The following is a 22,599-nucleotide window of genomic DNA, read 5'->3' as shown; positions in this document are numbered from 1 at the left end:
TAGATAAAGGAAAGGAAGGGAGAGGTGGCGCAGCTAACACGTGCTGACGCGGAAATTAGGGGAAAAACCATCTCGCTCTTATCGGGTGGCCTCTATCTGATTTTCTGTATGCATGTAGCCGTCCATTTCGTTTTCCAAATCGCGAGGCAGCAATGGCTGCAGCCATTTACCCCGGGGCGGCCGAGCAGAGATTGGGGACTTTAAATGAATTCGGAGCGCTAGGAAGACAGATAAGCGGGAATTAGAAATATCTCATTGGGGACCCTGTGTCTGTCTTTCTTGTTTACGCTGCGTTTACAGGCAAATGGCTAGGCAGGGTGGAAGAAAGCCTTTTGGTTCGAAAGTCTAATGCGTAAGATGAAGAAATTTGGCATCGGATAACGTCAGGAGGATTTCTTTTCGACATTTCTCATTCGCCGCAGTTGCTAACTAGATTTTAAGTAAACAGTCGGACGTTCCCGCGTTATTAGGCATTCTGACGGCATTAGCTAAGAACTGTCATTTTCTTTGTTTCTCGTGATTTCTTTTTGTAACGGAATTTGCGTAACGTTCAGATTTAACAACGTGATGCAAGTGTCTTGATAGCGGAGCCCTCGAGCGGCGGTTTCTCCAGGAATAAAGAGTCGTCTTGCTCCCGCACGATGCTGTACGTGAAACTTGGCGCACTCTGCTGACGTGTTGCTAAGTGAAATTCGATAAAGAACGCTTACTTCACCGTCTTCAAAAAACATTCAAGCACTGGTAGCTCAATGCTGCGCTTACTACAATATTGGCTCCCTTGCAGCCCAATTCTAATCTCGTTTGGCGTTCTTGCTTTACGAATCATTTTGGCTAAAGTGCGATGCACCGACAGCGATACTACAGGTGCAACTTGTTCTTCTCCTTTACGCTTAATAGTTGTGGGAAGTGCTCACTTCGCGTGGCAGACTAAGGAGACAGAGATAGCGATAAAGGGAGAGAGAGATAGAAAGAGAGTGAGTGTGAGCTAAAGGGAGGAAGTTAGAGAGAGAGAGAAAAGGAGCGCGCGCGCGAGGGAGAACGATACATGGTGAGATAGAGATTGATAGAGGCGGAGAGAGATACAGAGATAGATGAGGATAGAGTGGCAAGAGATAGGCAGAGAGATAAAACAGCGAGAAACACATAAACAGTGCGAGTGGGGGAATGACGGATAGTGATGAGACATACAAAGAGAGACTAATATAGAGAAAAAAATGATATAAAGATATAGACTGAGAGAAACGTAAGCTTGAAGTGAAAGCAGATAGAGATAGTCAGTGAGAGATAGATAAGGAGGAGATAGAGATATGGAACGAACTTTATTTACGAACGATTATTTTTCAAACACCACGACTCCACCGTGTTCGGAAGAAGCCTTAGGTAAACCAACATGCGTGGCTTCTGCGATGGTATTTCATCCTCTTTCAGATCTTTTCGCTTTAGTTTTCCTAGTGCCACAAGATACACCGCTGAAACGGTGCATTCTATCAGTATTCCAGCATCATTTTTACCACCTTTTGCGCCTATTTTATTAGTAACAACTCTCCATCTGACTCAGTGAGGGCGTAATCACCTTAGTATTGTTACAACGGTCACAATATTAACACGGACAGGGGTTATGAGCTATGAAGTAGGCCAGTCGAGTTTCGTTTGATACACACACTTTGTTTCAGAAACGGCAGGACGTTACGCAAAAAGAAATAAAATAAGAAATTACAGAAGTCACAGAACGGTACTGCGCTAGCGCTTGATGGCGGGTTAGTTGGTTCAAATTTGTGATTAAAATGCGCTGCGCGACTAGAGGAAAACAGCGAAAGAAGACGGAACGCAGACAGGGTTAGTTTCACCTACTTCAATTTTAATCATAATTATTTTCTGCAGCAGCAGCAGGTTTTCCCCGCGCACACAGCCACCCTCTCAAGACCAACTTGTTTGCCATGCACACAACGTCTTCTTCGTCTGTTGCATCATGACCAGTTGTAAAAGGGAAATCTGTTTTTCTGAGAAGCCCGTAACTGATCTTACTCTGTAGCATCGGCGACGTGGAGTGCATGACAAATTTTTATTCTTTCACGATTTTTCTTACACCCTTGCAGGCATCCGCAGAAATGATTTGCATCACTGCCTGTGGTACAGCCTCCGAAATGCGGCTGCATGGTTAACCGCGTTGCGCGTCAGCGCATCTGTTAGCGCGCGTGGCTTTCAACTTGCGCATTGTCGAAGGGGGTTTATTTTGGCAACAACCGCGACTACCGGAGATCGAGAGGTTGTGTGCATTCCTTCGACATTTTGCGAAGGTGAAACCGAGAATTGAGAGGTTGCCGGACGATGACACAATAGCAGTGACGACGACGGGCGACGAGAGCAAGCCTAATTTCGAGCTTTTAAACATTCTCGGAGTGAAAAATTAAAATAAAAGAAAAATATAGAAGCTCGAAGCATAGATCAGCCAATATTAAGTCGAAAGTTTTAACTACCACTTCGCGACAGGTTTGAGCAAGCGAATGAATAATACCTTGATTGACAAATAATAATAATAATAATAATAATAATAATAATAATAATAATAATAATAATAATAATAATAATAATAATAATAATAATAATAATAATAATAATAATAATAATAATGATGATGATGATGATGATGCCTGCATTGCTGTTTGTGCGTTTGCACTGACAAACGCTGATGGTTTCCCGTCAGGTTTATGCCAGGAAAACGCCCTGGACAAAAAGTTCATGGGGTCTCCTATCTTATCCCTAAGACAAATTGAAGGTTAAAACCCAAGTGCCGATGCATTAAAGACGGACGCATGACTTACACACACCCCTTAATTCGCTTAATCTAGTTCGCTCAGTCATCCCTCTTAATTGGCTTATTCATCCTCTTACTTCGCTTACTCACCCACTTATTTCGCTTAGTCATCCTTCTTAATTCCGAAGGTCGAGGGTTAGAGTGCCTTAATTAACTCTATCTTAATTAACTGTGCCTTAGTTGACTTCCCCTTCATTTACGCCAAAGGTCGTAGGTTCGACTGTTACATATGGTCGTCGGTACGACTCCCGTCAAAGGTCGAGGGTTCATAGCCTTTTTGTGTCTTTCGTGTCACCGACACGCTTTCGCTCAAGGACTCTGAAGGTCGACTGACTGATGAGCCATAGAAGGATTTCGCCTTAATGAGGGCATTGAGCCCCTAGCAACAAATAACTTATTTATCATCATCATCTTCATCTTCATCACTGTTGATTGAAACGCGGAGCCTGCAATGTTCGTGCACTTGCGTGGGAGAGCGGACAGCAGTTTCGCTTGACACACTGCTTACTCGGGATCGAACCCTGGAGAGGAATCGCTCAACTTAATGGTTAGATTATATGATTGGTGCCTGGTTTCGATAGTATAGACAAAAATCGTTATCAGGTATGGCTGTGTTTCTATGGTTAGGGAAGACACCCCTGCGCTGCCTAAAGAGCGGTGCCAGTGAAATTGTATGCCTTTCAGATTGTGCTCACTAATATTATTTTTCACTTTTCAATTGTGCGAAAAACATTTACGGTAAAAGGCAGACGCTGCGAATGAAATGTAAAAAAAAAATTCAGAGGAATAATTCAGTCAAGACCATAAAAAGGGCTCGTACTACTTCGTCGTTTCAGTAATACAGCATTATCTTGCATATACGGTGTAGATATACATGTAGCATACATACATATATATAAATATGTACGGAACATCACGGCGACGACGACGACGATGACGACCATCACAATTCGCTTAGAGTGTACATATAATTGCTATCGCATTATACGTAGGAAACTTTTATTTTCATATCTATAAACGACTTCGCCTGCATAACACGCTTGGGTGCCATTTCGCAGAACACGATGTCGTCCGGTACATTCCTAAAAGGCCAAGCAGTTTGGCATTATAGTCGTCTAAATAACGACACATATGACAATTAGCACAATGCGATGTCGGCTCCTTTTCAATTCTTTACTATGAATGCAATGTATTTCGAATGAAGAAAACACACTACTCCTTCAGGTGACATACATCACATACTGTCACGTTGTAGTTTGTGTCATACATATACCGTCGTTGCCACTACATGCTGTGCCATTAAATACAGTCACGTCGCGTCTTTCGCCGATCGAAAAACTTGTAACAGTAGTAAGCCGGGAAAGAAACTTCCATCGCAAAAAAGCTAAACAATCTATGCGTGTCAGTACATCTAGCGACAAAAGGTAACTTTTTTTCTTCACAAAGACGTCGTAGCGTGCCTGTAGCTGATTTCAGACAGCCGATGAAAATCGCTTAAGGAAGAAACAAAAGGCGACAAACTGCTACAAAGCCAAGCTATTTCCGCCGCCTCTATGAAATATTACAAACGGTTGACGATGCCACAAACGCCGTTTGCAGCAAGAGCGCCGATGACATTAACGCGCGTTTGTTCTGAAATCGTGCGAAGCCGTCCTGTTTACATACGCTTGGCCAGCCGGCGATAAAGGTGCCATTTTGTTTATTCCGCTAATGTCGACGCGTCCGAATAATAATCGTCGGACGAGGGCGCGCATTCCGAGTGCATAAATAGAAAGGTGCCGCTTACGCTGCGACCTGGGGCAGCGCCGCGATGATGTCACGGACTCACGCCGTGTAATGCTCACGCCCGTTGTTGATGCGCGGACTACGACGTGAAGTGTGGCGCGCGTGCGGTGTTCCAAGCGTTTGCTCGCGTTGCTCGAAAGCGGCGCCCCTGGGCGCTTATTAACGTGCCGCGCCCCCCTTGCAGTGATGCAGCTGCATTTAATTACGAGCAGACGGCGCGGAGGGGAGGGTTCCCTAAAATATATTGCCCGGCGACACGCACGCGCTCTGGCGGGCCGGGGGCAGCAGCAGTGCAGTCACGGCCCTCGAGAGCTGGGACCACATTACGGCCGTGTTGGTGGTGGCCGTCGACGCGGTGTAGCGATGGCGTGACTATGCTTTCTACTTTGCGTGCTCCTGAATGCGACGACGGGGAAAAAATGGGGAGAAAAGAATAAAGAGAGGTGAGAGGCGTAAGTATACTAAGCACCTCTAGCACGGAGGTCCTGCTCTGTATTGCGCCGCGGCAACGTGCTATTATAAGATCGGCGCTATTCACCGAGGCGCTCGAAGAGAGCTCTGAAGAATGACGAAGTGTTTGCGGAGGGTTCTTAAATTGTAGTAACTATCACGAAGTGATAAAAAAAAAATGAATGAGGCGGTACAAATGTGGCCGGAACAAACGATGAAGTTAGACGATCGAAAGGGATTTAAAAATAAAAACGAAAAACAAGACCGTGAAACTATGTGGCTGGCATAACAATTCAATTTGTGCTCCTTATGGGAAAATCGGTACAGTTAGGTACATTTGTTCTGAACACTTTATTAATGGCATTACGAGCACGGGGCGAACAAAATTGTTAGTGTTTCTTTTATTTAGCACGTGTGTTATCTTTCTCATTTATTGCGGAGAAAAAAAAATACTGCCAAATAGCGTTTAAACGCAGCATTAGAGCAAGAATCGAAAACAAGCGTCAGTGACGATTCTCTCTCTGCTTTATGCAACTGCTGTTGTAGGTTTCGCCGTGACGCCGTGCAACCTTACAGACTGCACTGTTTTATTTTTCGTTTCGTTTTGTTTTCTTGAAGGCACGTCTCGACTTCGTCCTGCAGACGGGACTTTTATGTTATTGTGGCGACTCTACGGACCTCAGTGCCGACTACCCCGAATGCTCACAAACAGTTTGCTACCTATAGGAATGATTCTGCTGTACCTTATGTTTGTAAGGCACAGAAAGAGAAAATGATCGGATCAGCGCCGTCCGGCTGCTAAAACTTAATTGGAAAATAAACGTGACAAACAACAACAACAACAACAACAACAACAACAACGTGGACGACGCCGACGACAGGGACGTCAATTTTGTAGCATCCTGCAGCCTTCCTTAAACGATGCGACAGAAGTGCACGTGCGGCATAGCACCTGCCCTTCTCTGTGCTGCGGTAGCAGCAGCAGACTCAAGAGACTGCCAAGGGAAACTTTTGACGTTCTTGAGCAGCCTTTCCGAGGTGCTAGCAAAATACCGCGGTGACAATTCCCGTTACATCTCAGGCGTCTGATCTGCTTAAGGAAACTGACATCGGCGACGTCAAAGCAAGACTTATGTAACGAAGACTACAGACAAGGTGCAGCTGAAGTATTCTTGAGTGATTTGATGTAAGCTGACGGAAAATTTAGCAAAGGCTTAACAAATGTAGGGAAATGGAACTAACCGACGTGCCCTGGTTTGAAGGATAATGACAGATCCTAAAAATGAAGCATCCTGGGCTTGGCAGCTCACAGGAGAAATCAAGGCCATTTTCGCTTTCCTGAAATATTTTTAGGACAGTAGGCCTAATCTGGATAAATTGGCACGGTCAACAAAGAATTAATAGTCGTCCACACAATGAAACACTCTGTTAGCCACCTTGCTGTGCGCTGCTTTCATGGATAAGTTCCAACCCACCATTTTCGTCATCCTTGTGTAGTGAATGTCTTGTACTGCTCAAAAATACTTCCGTGAACCAGACTTTCTAGATAATCATTGCAAACCGAGCTTTTGTTACCCCTACGCTTTTCGAAAGCTTTTTTTGTTGTTTCTTAAAGCTTTGTGTTCGTCACTGATGTTATGACCAGATTTTTAGCAGTGAACTTTCGCATGTTCTCCCAGCAAACAATGTAAACGACGAGTAACGCGGCCGTTTCGTAAGTGCATTTGCCTCTGCAAAGGACACCATACACGTGGAAGGTAGTACTTATATAAATAATTAATTACGAACATATGGGTAAGGCCCCAGAAAGGACTCTACGATAAGCAGTTTGACATTGTCTGTAGACTTCAGGTTCACGGAGAGGCGTATTTCAGCACAAAAATATCATCATACTGATTGCGACAAATAATAACAACGTAACAGTCGCAAATGGACAGTTACGAAAAATCACGATAAAGCATCCAGCTATTGACGGACACATTGACATATATGCAGAAATAGCGCTTAAACCGGAAACATTTAGCTGTATGATAACAGCAAATAAACAACAACACGAAACCTTGTGATTGGATAATAAAAATAGCTATTCTTATGCTTCGGGCATTAAAAAAATAATTGGGTGCGAACATCGCACAGATCGAAGGCACCCTCGAGCTACTGATTGTCGCCAAGCTTCACCTGAAAACTTCCTTTTCCTGCTTCACACCACAAATGGCCCGGAAACTTTTCCGACTCACGGACCGGCGCACTCCTTTCCGATTTCGCAACGCGATGTGCGCCGACATTACACAATTGCGCAGACGCATAGGAGCGCATATATATATATATATATATATATATATATATATATATATATATATATATATGTACGGCATACAGGGCTATTCCGCTGGAGCCGCAGTTTCAAATCGGCCCCGAGTTTTATACGCGTTTACTTCTTCCAGCGGCAGCGGAACTTCACGTCGGGTGGCGTTGCCAGCCGACGCGTTCGCATATAGCCTGGGTGTGCGGATGACGGGGAGAAGGGTGCCTCTCTTTTTTTTTTGCTCTCAAGCCCGTTGCGCGATTTTATTCATGTCAAGTGCAGGACCCCCCCACCTCTCCGAGTTGCTCAACGTCGCGCTCGGAACTGCCGGCGACCGCACCACGAGTGGGGATTCGCCAGCCGGGAGAGGGCGCGCCTGTGTGCGCCGACGGGCCACGTATATGCAGGATCGTTAGCGAGAAGTGGGCGATTAGCGACGGTCGCGGCGGCGACGGCAGCGCCGCGTGGTGTGCGTTATGGCGTGCACTGCCGTCGTCGGATCGCTGCATATGCATGCACTTGCGAGCAGTTTGTTGCGAGTGGCTTCGAGGCGTGCCGGGCTACACGGATATCGCTGTCGGCCCCACTCGCTGCACCACTCGCGAAACCCGTGCACCGTGAAAGAAGAAAGAAAGAAAGAAAAAGTGGGAGGACGAGGAGGCGGTCCCAGGAAACGTGCCGAGGGTGTGTGGTAGGTTAACACGAAGATGACGTTCAAGCCCGAGTTCTTGTTGAGCGATGTGCACGAGACGGCGAGGAAAAGATTTACAAAAAAAAAAAAAAGAATGAGCTAGAGATACGGTTGGTTATGCGTTGGCGAACGCCAATTTCATCGAAATATGCAAATCAGCGTGTTATAATAATTTGCAACCCCTAGTTCAGTAGGTTGAGCGCGTGTTTCCTTAAATCCCACGGATGTGTTTGATGCTTACTTTATCTGGTTGAGCCAGAGTGTCCTTCCTTATTGGGGGAGGGGTGGTGGCCATTTCATGCTAACACTTTCCATATTCTGTTGATAAAGCTTGGATTCATTATATATACATACGGTATCGGACAATTAAGATAGTATCATGAATGAGTTCAGGGTTAGCACCTTTTTGCGTAGTGGTTAGCCTGCAATCGTCGTCCCCATGTGTCTGCGTAAGGTTGTTCTCAGCATTAAATTCTGCCAGTGCATATGCACAAACTCTCATCATGCAGCTGTTTACCATAAAACAAATTATTTAAAATTGTACAAAAATCGCAATTGCTGCAAAATTATTGAGCGCACAGTTGCAATGTCATTACGGATCATCTTGAGTCTAGCAGCTTTTTAATTTCCAACCTGCTTTCTGTAATGCTAGATCCACCACCTCACAACTTCTATCAACCGCTTACAAAATCAAGCCACCATTAGGCGCTGCAACGCAAGTTGACCTTTCGTTATTTGATAATATACACAATACCTTTACTGTATAATTTACAATAGGGCTCTAGGAAGTCTAATAAATTCATAATTTCAATCCTTCATCTCCCGACATTGCTTTATCAACCGACCTCACTTTGCTTCTACAGGAATGCCTCGGGCTTCTTTCAGCTTCGGTTTGATGTTCGCAAAGGCAGCATCCTTAGGTCAGTGCAGGGTAGCCTACCGGGCTCAGCCTGGTTAATCTCTGCCTATTCCTTATAACCTCTCCCCCCCTCTCTCTCTTAGGCCATATTCTTCATCTATGTAGTGACTTTACACCAGCTGTTTATTCCAGCATCATTATTAATTTGTCTGGGGCTTATTGTGTTTCACTCAGGCATGGCAAGCCATGCCAATGTGCTTTTACGGCATGGGATGGTTATAACAATCTAAACACACCAAACAGCCTGTATTGTAAAAAAAATAATATAAGAAAAAAGATTCTGTACTGGCGGCTGCGCGGTCTTTTTGTTTTTTGACAAAAACAGCAAGTGCCAGTCTATCTAGAAAGCAATCTTGTTATGTAACGCTTATCGCGCACCAGAAATAATGCTTTTTTTTTTTGCCAGGCGAAACTTCACAGAAGCTGCAATGAGCTTATCAGATGTTTGTTTTCTTGCACAGCGGCCCTGATAACATCGGAAAAGCGTGGAGCCCGCCAAAGAGGACGATGATTGATGACGTTTATCATCTAGACGCAGCACAAAGGTTATGATAGATGCCGTAGTGGAGCACTCTGGGTTAATTTCGAACACATGGTGTTCTTTATCGCGCACCCCGACGTTGGCACGCGGCAAATTTTGCACATTGCACGGAGTTCTTTCTGGCTGTCGAGGCAGAAAGAGAAAACCCACGAAGAAACACAATCCTGCAAGTTTATTTTGTAGTTTATTTTCTAAGAAAGTCCTACCGGTACTTAAGAAAGCCGCACTTTTCTTCGATAGCATACATCATATTGCTGTTGCCTGATTTCAAACAAAAGACTTGAAGTTATTGACGAAACTCTCCGAAGTTGTTCCACAGTATTGTGGAAACAGCTCTGTTCGGGTACTTGGTTACTACAAATGTTCGAAATCCCTTTGGCGATTTATTAGTGTTCGCATTACGTTTGTGCTTTCCCTGCACCACATTTTCCTTCCTCATGTGCATGAATGCATTGCGGCTTGACCATTTGTGTCGGTAAAGATTAGCCACTTCTCAGATAATAATAATAATATTTGGGGTTTTACGTGCCAAAACCACTTTCTGATTATGAGGCACGCCGTAGCGGAGGACTCCGGAAATTTTGACCACCCGGGGTTCTTTAACGTGCACCTAAATCTAAGCACACGGGTGTTTTCGCATTTCGCCCCCATCGAAATGCGGCCGCCGTGGCCGGGATTCGATCCCGCGACCTCGTGCTCAGCAGCCCAACACCATAGCCACTGAGCAACCACAGCGGGTTACTTCTCAGATGAGAGCCTGAAATCCAAAAAGAAACCCAAGAAGAACAAAATATAGGTTCATTAAATTATCCGGCATCGTAAGAAAACGCTTCTTAGACGAGGCGAACCCTCACCCATCCCTTCTTGCGCACTTTACGTTTTCTTCAATCGTCACGAATACGTAAACAATAAATATAACTCCTCGCCGAGTAAAAAAGGGATCGTGCGAGCTATAATTATCTTCCCGCAGTGAATATATACAGCGTTCATTTTTATACGCAATTCCGCTTTGGCGGTTCGCACATCATTTGCGAATACGTCGGGCGTGAAATTCATTTCTTGCGCTCCTACTCTCCGTCTCTCATTCTTTTCTTGCTCGTGAGACGAGGCTGACCCTTTCCCTCCATTCTATTCGCCGTGCCGTGTTGTTTTTATTCCTAGTTTGGTGGGAATCGTTGAAATGCTCTCTCTCTCTCTCTCTCTCTTTGCACACGTATCTCTCTCGTGTGCGTCCGTCTTTGTGTACAGTGCGTGCGTGCGTGTGTGTGTGTGTGTGTGTGTGTGTGTGTGTGTGTGTGTGTGTGTGTGTGTGTGTGTGTGTGTGTGTGAGTGTGTGTGTGTGTGTGTGTGTGTGCGCATAAATGAAGCGTAGTTAAAACAATCTTTCAGAGGGGGCCCAGTTCATTTATCACTCGATGCGACCCGTTGCCGCCGAGGTACGAGCGTCGAAGGTGCGAACCAGGGGTGCCTTGGGTCGTCGCCCGAGACCGGAGCCTTCCATGAATCAAAGGAAGAAGTAGGGCACGTTCCTCCTCCCCTCCCCTCTCAACCACCCCACTCCCACCCCCTCTTGGTGTCTCCGCCTTATTCAAAAATAGATGCGAAAATAAGGTAAAAATCACAATTTACATTCATTAGCAATGCTAATTAAGTCACGTCATAGGGATTCCTTGAGCTCGACTATAATCGCCTCATACTTTTTTTTTTTTTTTGCTCGGTTCGTTCGAACTTGTTTCCGAGCGATTTTTTTTTTGTGCTGGCGAAATTCTGCAAGCACGTGACCTAGAAAGTACAAAATGACGGTCTGGAAAAAGAATCTTGACTTCAAAATGTCAGTTTCTCGATAAGGAGTGCGTATTTGCGGTATGTCTTCGTTGAGATGCGAGACAAGGGGATGTGTTTCAGTTTTTGCACTTTCTATACTTCTCCCAAGTTTGATTACCGTTCTTAGTTATTAGTGTGCGGAAATGATAATTTTAGCGCCACATTCATTTCCTGCAAACTTCTGGTGGTATTTGACATTTGAGGTGGCTCGCTTTGTTCTTATTAAGCGGGTGTGAGATTACGGACTAATTTTAATATACATAAATGTTGGACAGTCGCCACATATAGTCAGGAAAGATTTATTAGAATTCGCAGTACTGATGCGTTAAATTTCTGTGCGAAAGGGAAGGAACAGTCGGGCAAGAACTATTGTACAGTGGTTGTAGCAAAGACGAAGAAACCAAATGGCTAACGAAACGTATTGGTTCTTTTAGCATGATTAGTTCCGTGTTTTGTTAGTGCTTAAAGAATTATGCAGATCGAACACGCATATTGAAATCTAAGTGAAGCGAAGAATAGAGATACAGTACTGTCAAAGTGGCCAGATTTAGCATTTAAACAGCTAAACCTAGGTTTATTTCTAACGTTGCGAAGTAGTAGAGCGCAGTCCAAATCTTAGTAACATGCTGGCAACTTAGTTCTGAAAAAAGTTCGTCTGATGTAGTGCTTTTTACGGCTGGAATTTTGGCTTATAAGCACCAGATGCTCGAGTTTGAGTGGCCATAGAGGTCTCGTTTTCTAGATGGATAAAAAAAGAAAGAAAGAAGAGTTGAATTACAATGCGAACTTGTGGGACCCTCTCGGATGAATTTTGTTCTTTTTTTTCAGGACCAAGCGTGTTGATACACTGGCCATGACGTCCTTATGTTGAGAGCAAGGTGAGTTTTCGCACTCCTCAACTACCGCAATGCTATATATAGCTCCGAGTGTGCTGAAATTTCATGCGCATCATGAAATTGCGTGTTGTGAAATCTACTCTGAAACCCTGCACAAAATCGTTCCGCGTATCCCGGCCGCAGTATTGGGCCTGAAAACATCTTTAATCGTTATGTTACATTTCGTTGACGAAGTAGTTGGGGCCGCATGGGGCACCAGGAAATATCTTAATCTCGGCAAAGAAGTTGCATTTTTTGAGTTAAATGTCCCCCTGAGGACCTTTGATAGTGATATGAATTGTGTAGCAAAATGGCACCTCTAAAAGCACATGGTGCCTCTTCGGTTATAATTGCCCATCTTACCCAGAGTGACTTTATAACAGAATAACCAAGCTGTTTTCTTTGTTTCTTTTTGAGCCATACCTTAAAATTTAGGATTTAAAGTGTTAAATGTGTGCCAGTCATGCAAACACTTTCTAATAGACTCTGACAGCAAGTCTTCTCTCTAGACAATAACCAGTGAGGTTTCACAAGGGAGCATTTTAGGGCCGTTGCTTTTTACCTTATATATATAAATGATATTGTTAAAATCAGTGATAAACGTAAAAACATAATGCACGCAGACGACACTAACATTTCCTTTACCGGTTTGGATACCTTAACTATACTTATCACCATTACATTAGAGTCTAAATGCGTGTAGTGAACGAAAGTCATTAGTCATTAATGCAACAAAAAACAAAAGCTGTAATTTTTCACTCGCGGAAACAGATTGTTGCTCCAGAGAACAGATTACGTATAGATAGGGAGGCAATTGGAATGGTAACGGTTAACAATTTAGGAGCATTTTTTTAATTGTACTATGTCATGGGAACCTCAAGAGAATAATTTAATTACTAATTTTTGAAAAAAGTTTTAGATATGCCTACAAGAATGCGTTCCTTTCTTCCAGTTTGTCTTATAACAGCTTTATAACAGCTTATATTTGTCGCATGTCAATTATTGTTTCTTGGTATGGAGAAGTACAACCATAGCCAATATTAATAATATATACAAACTTCAAAAGAAAGCGATTAGGTAAATGGATGTTGTCTATTATGCACACACCGGTGAATCGTTTAAAAGGTTTAACATTGTCCCACTTCACAAACTTTACGAGTAGTATTACCTAGCAATAAGACATAAGCAATCACTGCTTAATAACAGTCGCGCCTTCTTGGATATCTTTGGTTTAGAAACATATGTTATTCCATACCCTACTCGTCCCCAACAACATTGAACCATTCCACTTGGAGAACATACCTTGAACGACAAATACTACGGTTCACTCTCCCACTCTTATGAAATAAATTATTCCGAAGAAAGATAACAATTGAGCAATATAGTCCGCGTGATATAAGGGAGGCACTTTTATTGTGAAAAGAGATGCGATTTTAATTGGGGCGTTAAAAAAAACCGTCTATGTATATTGCAGTTTGTGTTTATAGCATTGGTGTCCATGCCTAATATGACTTGTGTGCGTAAAACCTTTTCATGCTTTCTTACGTTCAGTGAACTAGCCCTTACGTCCACGTTGTTTTCCGTGTATCAAGGAGGCTCGGTTTCTCCTCGAGTGAGAAACGTCACTTTTCTCCCTACCCTTCTCTCATTCTTGAGATGATAATGAATTTGAATTCGAATGGGAGAGGTGCGGCTTACGGCGGTAAAGAAAAGAAGAAAGCAATGGGGGCTTAGACGTACAGGGAAACCCACAGATGTTGCCCATATAAGGATAAGCAATCTCTCTTGCGAACAACAGCAACAATCTTCATATGGAGGAGACGTCACTCAGGATCTCGAGATTGCCGACGTGTGCCGCGTGTAATACCGTTGTCTGCGCAACACGCCTCGGTCCAACCAGTGCATTGCGGAATCGTTCTACGACAGTCTCGCGCGGCGTTGCTCCCGATACGTGCACCTATTATGAAAGGGAACAAGCAGGCTCCGGCGATCCGTTGATAATGAGCAAGGAACCTTGAGGGCGATAGAGTCACTTATCTTTGGGGCCTAGCTGGATGGAAAGAACGCGCTTTTAATAGAATCCAGAATGAGCCAAAGAAAGTAAATATTGAAGAATTGAAGACGAGGACAAAGAAAGGGGGGATGCTTTTCCCGGCGAACATGCCGCGCGGTCGCCGTCTCTCCCTCGCGGCGCAATCTCAGCCAATGGCGCGCTTCCGTAAGCGGAACAGCTCCGGCGGAAAATTGAGACTGAGCGATGGCGGCCCTGGCCATCCCTCGACCCATAACAAAGTCTCCCTAGGGGACGAGAAAGAGACCGCCAAGCGCACCGCCATTGTGAGCCGCAGCTGAGCACAATGGCCACCCCCACTTTAGCCCCCCGAACACACGCCCCCCCCCTCTCCCCCCCCTTGCCACCCTCCTTCGTCATCCACCAGAGGAAAGAGGTCCGGACGCCAGGACAGCGAAGTCGTGGGTGGAGGAGCACTGTGCCCGTGGAGTGAATGGCGGCAGGGGCCGAGGGAGCCCGATACACTTAATCGAACTCATCTGCCGAGACCAATAGCGACTCGGCTTGCTCGTTTGTTCGCTTTCGGGAGGAAAGAAAGGGTGAACTGTCCTGAATTCTTGACACAGTAGCGAATCTAATTAACCGTGGCCTCGCGTTCCGTGGAGACGAATGGACCCGCATTAGTTTGCCGCTTGGCCTGTGCCGCAAGAGGTTTTTATTTTTGGTTGCTAAAGTTGGGGATGCGGGTGAATGGCGACATGGAAGGAGGGGGTGGACACTGCTCAGTGGACGGAGTTAGCGCACACTGCGAAAGATTGCAGTAGCGAGTGAAGTGCGTGGTGAGGCTGCGGCGTTCCAGTGAGCACTAAATATTTCTTTTCGTGGATTCAACTCGACGTCCATGGCTAGAACTGCGGGCGGTCTACCGCGGGTTGATTTAATTACCGCAGGAAACAACAAAAAATAAACAGAAATGTAGATTTAAGAATTGTCGAGTGCTATGTTCGAGGTGAAAGCAACGGCGCGTGAAGTTTATTGAGCGAACTCAACGCTTTCTGCTTTCATTTTTGAGCAATAAGAACTCGGACACCGTTGCCTTCTCGCTTTTCGCTTTTTGAAGTCGCTAAAAGTGTGTTCTCAGAACCTCGTAAGGGCGTTCGAGCCTCTACAAAAAATTATTTGAGCAGTCTGTTGAGGTGTACTGTTTCTTTTCTTTTTGTGTGTGTGTGAAGTCGGCAGTTCGTCTATAGAGATAGCCTGCGCAATTATGGTTCTGCGTTTCTTGACGGTAAATGTCTACAGACTGCCTGTTCGAAAGTTGGGGATCAAGTAAATAGACTTGTCAATAACATTAATTTATGGACAGCATTTGTATACTCTATACAAGTAAAAAGATAAGTAGCTTAGAAGGCAGAGCTTTCTGCAAGGAAACAACGGACAATCTTTGGATGCCTCAATTCTTTTTTTGTAAGACAAATATCGCCGAGTCTTCCGAGAGCAATTGCGATGAGCATTCTTTGCGCATATGGGAAGGTCTTCTCCTTACCCGCTAAATCGCGGCAACGAACTCTAGTGGGCTGCTTATTGCCTCCAAGCCTTCATTTCAGCTCATTTTTAATCAATAAGCAATCCATAGTTTGTCGGGAAGCAGGCCACTGAATTGTTGCCAACATTTTCAACTACATTCGAATAAATCATTCATCCATTTAGTCCGCTCTTGCAGCTATGTCCGCACCAGAAAGAACCACCCTAATGTCAGCAGTGAATATACATAAGATTATTGTGCCTTGATCGGTGGCACTTGCTCGCTTCGCCATGTTTACGCATACGAGTATGGGCAAGCGCCACATGTGGGTACACAGCGCGACAAAGGTGCTTTCTTTTATTATTGAAATGAATACTAGGAGAGGTTGGCGCCTTTATGGCGGTACCGGTTACTCCTTGTTTTCACTTAGCAAAGGAAACACATATGCGCAGAAAGCGACAATAATGTCACAAAATATGGCACTCAGTAGAACACCAGAGGAATAGAAACTGTAGAGTGTAACATTAAATGAATCGCAAAGTTTTGTGTATAAGTTCAGTACACATACGCATATATAAAGTCAGACACATTGAATAGCCAAAACACACAACACATGTAATTACACTGCAAGCACAGAACATGATTACACATTGCGTAAAAATTCCGATCACCACATAAATCAATTTCGAACTCAGAACAACATTTGTATAACTCATTTAGTTTATTAGGATAAACTGAAACTTAATATTTCCACAAAATATTCTTGTCCTCGAAAAACTTCCTCAAAGCAAGAGGTGCTCATTTCTGAAGGCCCGCAGTTGGTAATGGACCTAGTATCATTTTTAGAGCGATTTGTCTTCTATTCTATCTTAGAAACACTGGTGCCAATGAGATACTTTAATCTAGTCGTACAAAATTTTTTATGGTGTGTTCTTTGCTGTTTCTTTTTCTGTCGCTTGCGATGTGCGTGTCATTTAATTTCTTATGATTGCCATCAGGAGTAGCATGCTAGATGTGCCGCAAGACAAGCCAATCCGGGATTCCTCAAAGAGCCTGTCTGTCATTTTCCTTCATTCTTTCATGCACTAGAATCCACTGTTTGGATTTGCAGGAGCGAACTCTTATTAGTATTTAACCTGACCTGATTTCAATGCACTTACGAAAAAAAAGAAGGTAAAACAACAACGCTGAGATAATGCATCCCACCGAAAGCTCAGGAGCTGTTCTTCCTAACACTTGACATTACACATAGATAAACGAGAGAGAGAGAGAAAGAGAGAGAGAGAGAGAGAGAGAGAGAGAGAGAGAGAGAGAGAGAGAGAGCATAAATTCGCATTTAGAGTGTAATAAGAGTGGATATTTAACGGTCCCTAATTGATGGATTGCAGTAAACCTCGATAGTGCCGGCTTTCAGTGCGCAGATGAGGCACATTTTCTTTCTTTCAAGATTTGGCGAATCTTTTCTGTCACTGAGGCTATTCGCCGTATGATTGAACGCTATTTGGAGAGAGGCCCAATTTTCGCGCGAAAGATCAAAGCTCTAGAGCCGGCGTATTAATGAACAAAATGCAGATTAATGCAAAATATTGCCCGGTTTTCCTCCGGGCACTCCCTAACATACATGATCCCTTCGTAAGTGCTTAGTTTTTTCAGATTAAGCCCTTTGTTTTTTATTGCGTGTTCCATGGCATTCGCCGCTTGAGTTTCTGGTTTTGCGTAACCTTTGCTCGAGTCTCCTAATTAATATGTATGCGATGCGCTTGATTAAGAAATAAAAATAAAAGATTCCTTAAGCTTATCGAAAGGAAGCACCACGTTCATGCCTAGAGACACTGCAATATATCCGGGAGCGAGAAAACCTGATTTTTTAAGTATGCTACCAACGTTAACTCCGATGTTATTAAATATGATAGCCGCGGAGAAAGAAAGGAGGCGTTTAATGTTTCTATCAGTTGTTATACATGTATAGATCCCAATAAAGAAAGAAACGGTGCGGGTATTTCGCCGCGAATGTTTTCGCATAAATTTGTGACCATGAATAGTAAAGCATAGCTGGAGTCTCAACTGTGCGATGAAGTAGGGCAAGAACTACAGTCACATGGAAATAAATTAAGGCTATGTAAAATTATTCGGCGACATGTTCGTGTACTTAAACACCAAACTTCTGCGATATTGTACAACCTATTATTTATAAGGTGTACACTCATCCTTAGAATTTATGACAAACTGGAGTACCTGCAACAAGAAATTTGTGTACGCGTTTTCGCTGCTCATAATATACTTCGCCCTTTCCCAGCGTTTGAAGATTCTCATGAACCTTTCTTTTTCTCTGTGCGTTCGTGTGTGTTTTGTACGATCTCTTCCGTGTCGTTCGGGCTGAATATCGGTGTGGGTTCATCAGAACCGCTGCTTTCTTTTACAGCGAAGCTGTCTATGGCTAGGATCTGAAAAAAAAAAAAGATGTTGACAAAACAAATCATCATATGGGCCGATCTTGGTGATGTGCAGAAAGGGTCAAAGCTCAATGGCATGTACACCTATGGACTCGCGGGCCTGTAACGCGCCCTAGAACTACCCTTGTTAAACGTGGCACCCAAAGAGGTCCCAGGCACAAGGGTAAAACACATGTTTTTGAAAAGATGTTTTGTACAACTTTTTCAAAAAGGACCGTTAAAAAATTCTCCGCGCCAACCGCGCAAACGCGCTGGTGCCACCGCTCGCGCGTTCGTCGTCATCGTCGTCTTCCACAGCTGGCTCCGTAGTGCAAAAAAAAAAAAGAACTATCCTCATCAACAATGGCTCGAGCGTCTTCTTTCACAGCTGGCTCCATTGTCGCTCGTCATTCCAACACTTCTACGTGCGCTCCTGACATTCGCCGAGGCTGTCGGCCTCGCCGACCGCCTTTAGCTCCATCACATTTCCGCGGTGTGCTGCTGTTTCTGGTGCTCCTTCTCTCCCCCTACTTTCATTCCCTACCCCCTGTGCAGCGCGGTTGAGGTGTCCTCTGCTGAGAGACAGTTACTGCGCTGCACTTTACCCCAACCTTTCCTTCCCATACTCAAGAATCTCCTTCTCTCGAGCGTGGAATTTCACTTCTCTTCTGTCGTCGTAATGGGGAGGCAGTGCTTACGGGGGTATGAGCCACTGCTTACTGGGGTATGAGCCATTCATTGTCTTACGTGACGGACACATTTAATAATGGAGGTGATGCGCGAATGTGTGTGCGTACCTATATCACCACAATGACCGCAGATTAGGACAATAAATATGTTTGTACCTTCGTCCATTATTCTGGGTCACCTCTGTGTCGTGCGCTAAACAGCTTCGCTGGTCATCTGCCTTCACGGAGTGGAATGACTCATAATTTTTTTCTGTTTGTGCTGTTAGCGCAGGTCGTGAGAAGTGAAGCGCACATGACCAACGGGTGCAATTCAACTGACGTTTATTTACTCCGCGTAGTAAAAACAATCAAGAAGTTCACGCTCGACGAAATTCGCCGCTAAGGTTTTCGTCGTTTCTTTCGGTCCTTTGTGCCCTGTTGCGCTGAGCCTACCGTCAACCCGCCGTGGTGGCGTATTGACTTCTGTGCTGCGCTACTAAGTCCGAGGTTGCGGGATCGAATCCCGGCCGCGGCGGCCGCGTTTCGATGGGGCGAAATACAAGAAAACCCGTGTAGCGTGCATTGGGTGCTCGTTAAAGAACCCCAGGTGGTAAAAATTAGCACGGAGTTCTTCACTACGGTGTGCCTCATGATCATATCGTAGTTTTGGCACGTAACACCCGCGATATTTTTTTTTCTGCGCGCATCATCATGGATTACAAACTAGACTGGCGTCACATCTTGTTCCAGTAGTGCCAATCCAAATGCTTTTCTCAAGGCTGCAAGACGCTTGAGCATGCTTGCATTATCTGGTCGATACAAATGTTCCCATTGGTGAAACTGGCATCGTTGTCCTGTGGCTGCATGTTTGCTTACTAATTGAAACAATAAAATTTACGAAACGGCACTTTGAATTGGTAGGTGCAACAAGAATGTTCATAATCTTGGTTTGAACTGGTTGGTCTGCAATGATTCAAAGGAATATTTTTGCCGCGAGTTTTTTTTTTTGCCCTATGTTTAGCGCCTGCTCCTCTCTGTGCAGAAAGAAAAAAGATCCATTGGCCCTGTCGGTTCGCTGCTCGTCGTTGAATTCCATGTACCTGGGTTCTAGAGCATAGCTCAGTAAACTTTTTTTTTTCAATGGACTATCGAAAATCTGCTGTTCGTTGGAGGCTAAGACTGCTACGCCTTAAACTCCGATAAAGTCGCTACGCAACTATCACTGCCGTTAAAATTCAAGGCCTCGCATTGTACATGCTATGTGACTACGTTTAGGCCGCGCCGATTTTCGGACACAAGGTAAAAGTGGTGCAATATATCTTTCTTTGCGCGATATGCAAGGAAGAGAGAGAGAGAGAGAAGTTTATTAATTGAACAATTAAAATTGTACATATATTAAAAGGCAATCCCCCATGGTTTTTCCGGCGATGTGCCTAGATTAGGTGAATTCTTTCGCTCCTTAATAAGTAGAGCTGCAAGCGCTCGTATATTGCTTTGCGGTGTTCAGGGGTCCCTCTCGGAACGATACAGTTGTTTAGTGCAACGACTGAGCTCTGTAGGTCAGCAATGAAGATTCTTCGCAGTGAGGGCAGGTCCGGTCGGGTCCACTGCGGATGGTGCGGTGCGGCTGGCTCACCCAGGTTCACCCGTGTCGCAAGTTGTTCCGCAGGTTGGGTCAAGCAGGAAGTATGCAAAATTATCAAGCCTCCACCCCCCCGTATTTATGTATATAGCGTGTGTGCTACCGCGATAACCTCCGTTGCTCTATACACACAGTGTTCGTGTTAATTATGCAGACCACTTCAATTTGAATTAACGTGACTGCCACACCTTGTTTTCGGAACCTGTTAGCTACGGCAGTCCTGGAGTTCCAAAGTTTGAGCAGTTTTGTTTGTAATGTATTGTGAATACAAGTGCCCGTAAATAATATAAAAAAAATATTTGTCGTGCCTTCTAACTCGACCCCGCCACCTTTCACGGGAGGAATGTGCTCGCCGAAAGCACGTCTTTCAGCACCACTACATGTTTTTCCTCTACATTTTCTTCACCACTGTAGAAGTGTAGAGATACTACTCAGTGCCTATGCGACCTGTACGGGATAACCGTTACTCGCAACCATGGAAGAAGGAAAAAGAAAAAGCACGGAGGCAGCATCGCGGTACAAAATTGAAACCAGGAAGAGTGATCATGTGACAGCAAGGTTTAGTGTCTTCCACCGTTGGGATAATCACGCGCTTTTCACAGACACACACACAAAAAGAAACAGTCGAGTGTGACAACAACGTTGGGCTTCCGCACTCATGCTTTACAGCGAAGACGATGAATGTATAGGGTCATCCAGCTAAGTTTTGCGAAACTCTGCAACGAATAAAGAAAGATTGAAGAAAACATGGTGCAAGATACGATGTTGAGACCTACGGTGTTCGGTCGTCAGAGGTCTGCCGAGGAAACGCCGTAAACTTTATAACTGTATCTTACAATGCGTTCTTTCAATCTGTGTTTTTATTTAATCAGCTTGGCTAAATTTAGCTGGGACATCGTGTATACGTTAAGGTAAACGACCGAAGTAGCGCAAGCATATCAGGAGATCGTGAAAGAAGGGCCAGCGCACGAGAACACGAACCAAATAAGAGAGAGCATTTCCCCCATTTTTAAAGTAATGAGATACCAACTGTAGCCCAGTTGTCGACTTTACTGACTTTCATATCGGGAGAAAATGTGCATGGAGTGCTTGGCAAAGCACCCGAACAAGTTCGCGTAGAGCAACACCAGCCGCGAACCAGGCCCACTGTGCCGTACCCGCCGAGTAAAGGATAACGTGTGGCGCCGACCCTTTGAGAGAGAAAAAGCGAAGGTAACGGTTGCACGGAAAGTTAGCATGCGAAGGCTGGCTTGTGCGACGAAACGCCTTCCTCTCTGGTTTTCCTCCTTCCACAATGCTTCACCTAAGCGCAACGCACGAGCAGTGCGAGATGGTGCTGACCAGCTCGGCATCGGAGGATCAGCGAAAGCTGATCGCCATAGTCGAAAGTGCTGCCGCCGCAGCTGGGGCCCTGGACTGAGCGCTCCTCCACCCACTCACACCGGGGATCCATCCCTTTCCGTGCCCCATCAGAATAAAGTTTTCGTTATCTAGCTCCATGCTTTGGCGCAAGCTTTCTGCAGAATTGTGTGCTATGTTGCCATCATTCTAGCTTAGTGCAACCGATGGACACTGAACCAAAAACAGCCTTTTACGGGTACAATCTGCTTAAGAAGAAATGTCGCAAAAGTTCTTTTGAGGATCCCGAATTCGACTACTTTCTACGAAAAACGATGTCAGGCTGGGAAAGTGTCGGAAGTCTATCACTTTAGACTCGCCATCAGCGACCCGGTACTCACTCAACCTTTACTGACTTGGCTGAAAGCATTAGAAGTTGACTTGCTTCTCTGGCGAACTGTTCAACAAGGTACGTGCTTTGCTCCTAATCCGTTGGACATACACTCGTAGGCGCCTCGGTGCTGTAAGTGCTGCAGGAATTGCGAAACGACGGCTTGTCCGCAAGGTGGGAAACCGGATTCGGGGAGAAAGCGGTGCATTACGTATAGACTGTTCGTCACGAGGAGATCAACGCAGTGTATATTTTCTTCAGCAAATCGCATGTCGTTTCCTGGTGCCCGAGCCATGACTTCCCTACCCCCCTTGGCGATGCGCATTCTGGGACACTGCTCAAGATACCTCCGAGCCCCGAATACCCCCAGGGAGGAAACGCACTTTG

The 22,599-nt window shown here is 44.9% G+C and overlaps 1 protein-coding gene across 1 annotated transcript in view; it reads right to left on the bottom strand.

Moving 5' to 3' along the window:
• The window catches only part of LOC142583637 (cell adhesion molecule Dscam1-like), a 215,639-nt gene extending 193,703 nt beyond the window's left edge, over positions 1–21,936 (bottom strand). The window contains exon 1 of the mRNA XM_075694130.1: positions 21,825–21,936. Coding sequence (XP_075550245.1) covers positions 21,825–21,936 — 112 coding nt within the window. The remainder of the gene's footprint in view (positions 1–21,824) is intronic.
• Positions 21,937–22,599: the final 663 nt, after the last annotated feature.

The sequence above is a fragment of the Dermacentor variabilis genome, chromosome 5 (genome assembly GCF_050947875.1).
Source record: "Dermacentor variabilis isolate Ectoservices chromosome 5, ASM5094787v1, whole genome shotgun sequence".
Taxonomy (NCBI): domain Eukaryota; kingdom Metazoa; phylum Arthropoda; class Arachnida; order Ixodida; family Ixodidae; genus Dermacentor; species Dermacentor variabilis.
The sequence above is the reverse complement of the archived record's forward strand: the minus strand, read 5'-3'. Positions and strand labels throughout refer to the sequence as shown.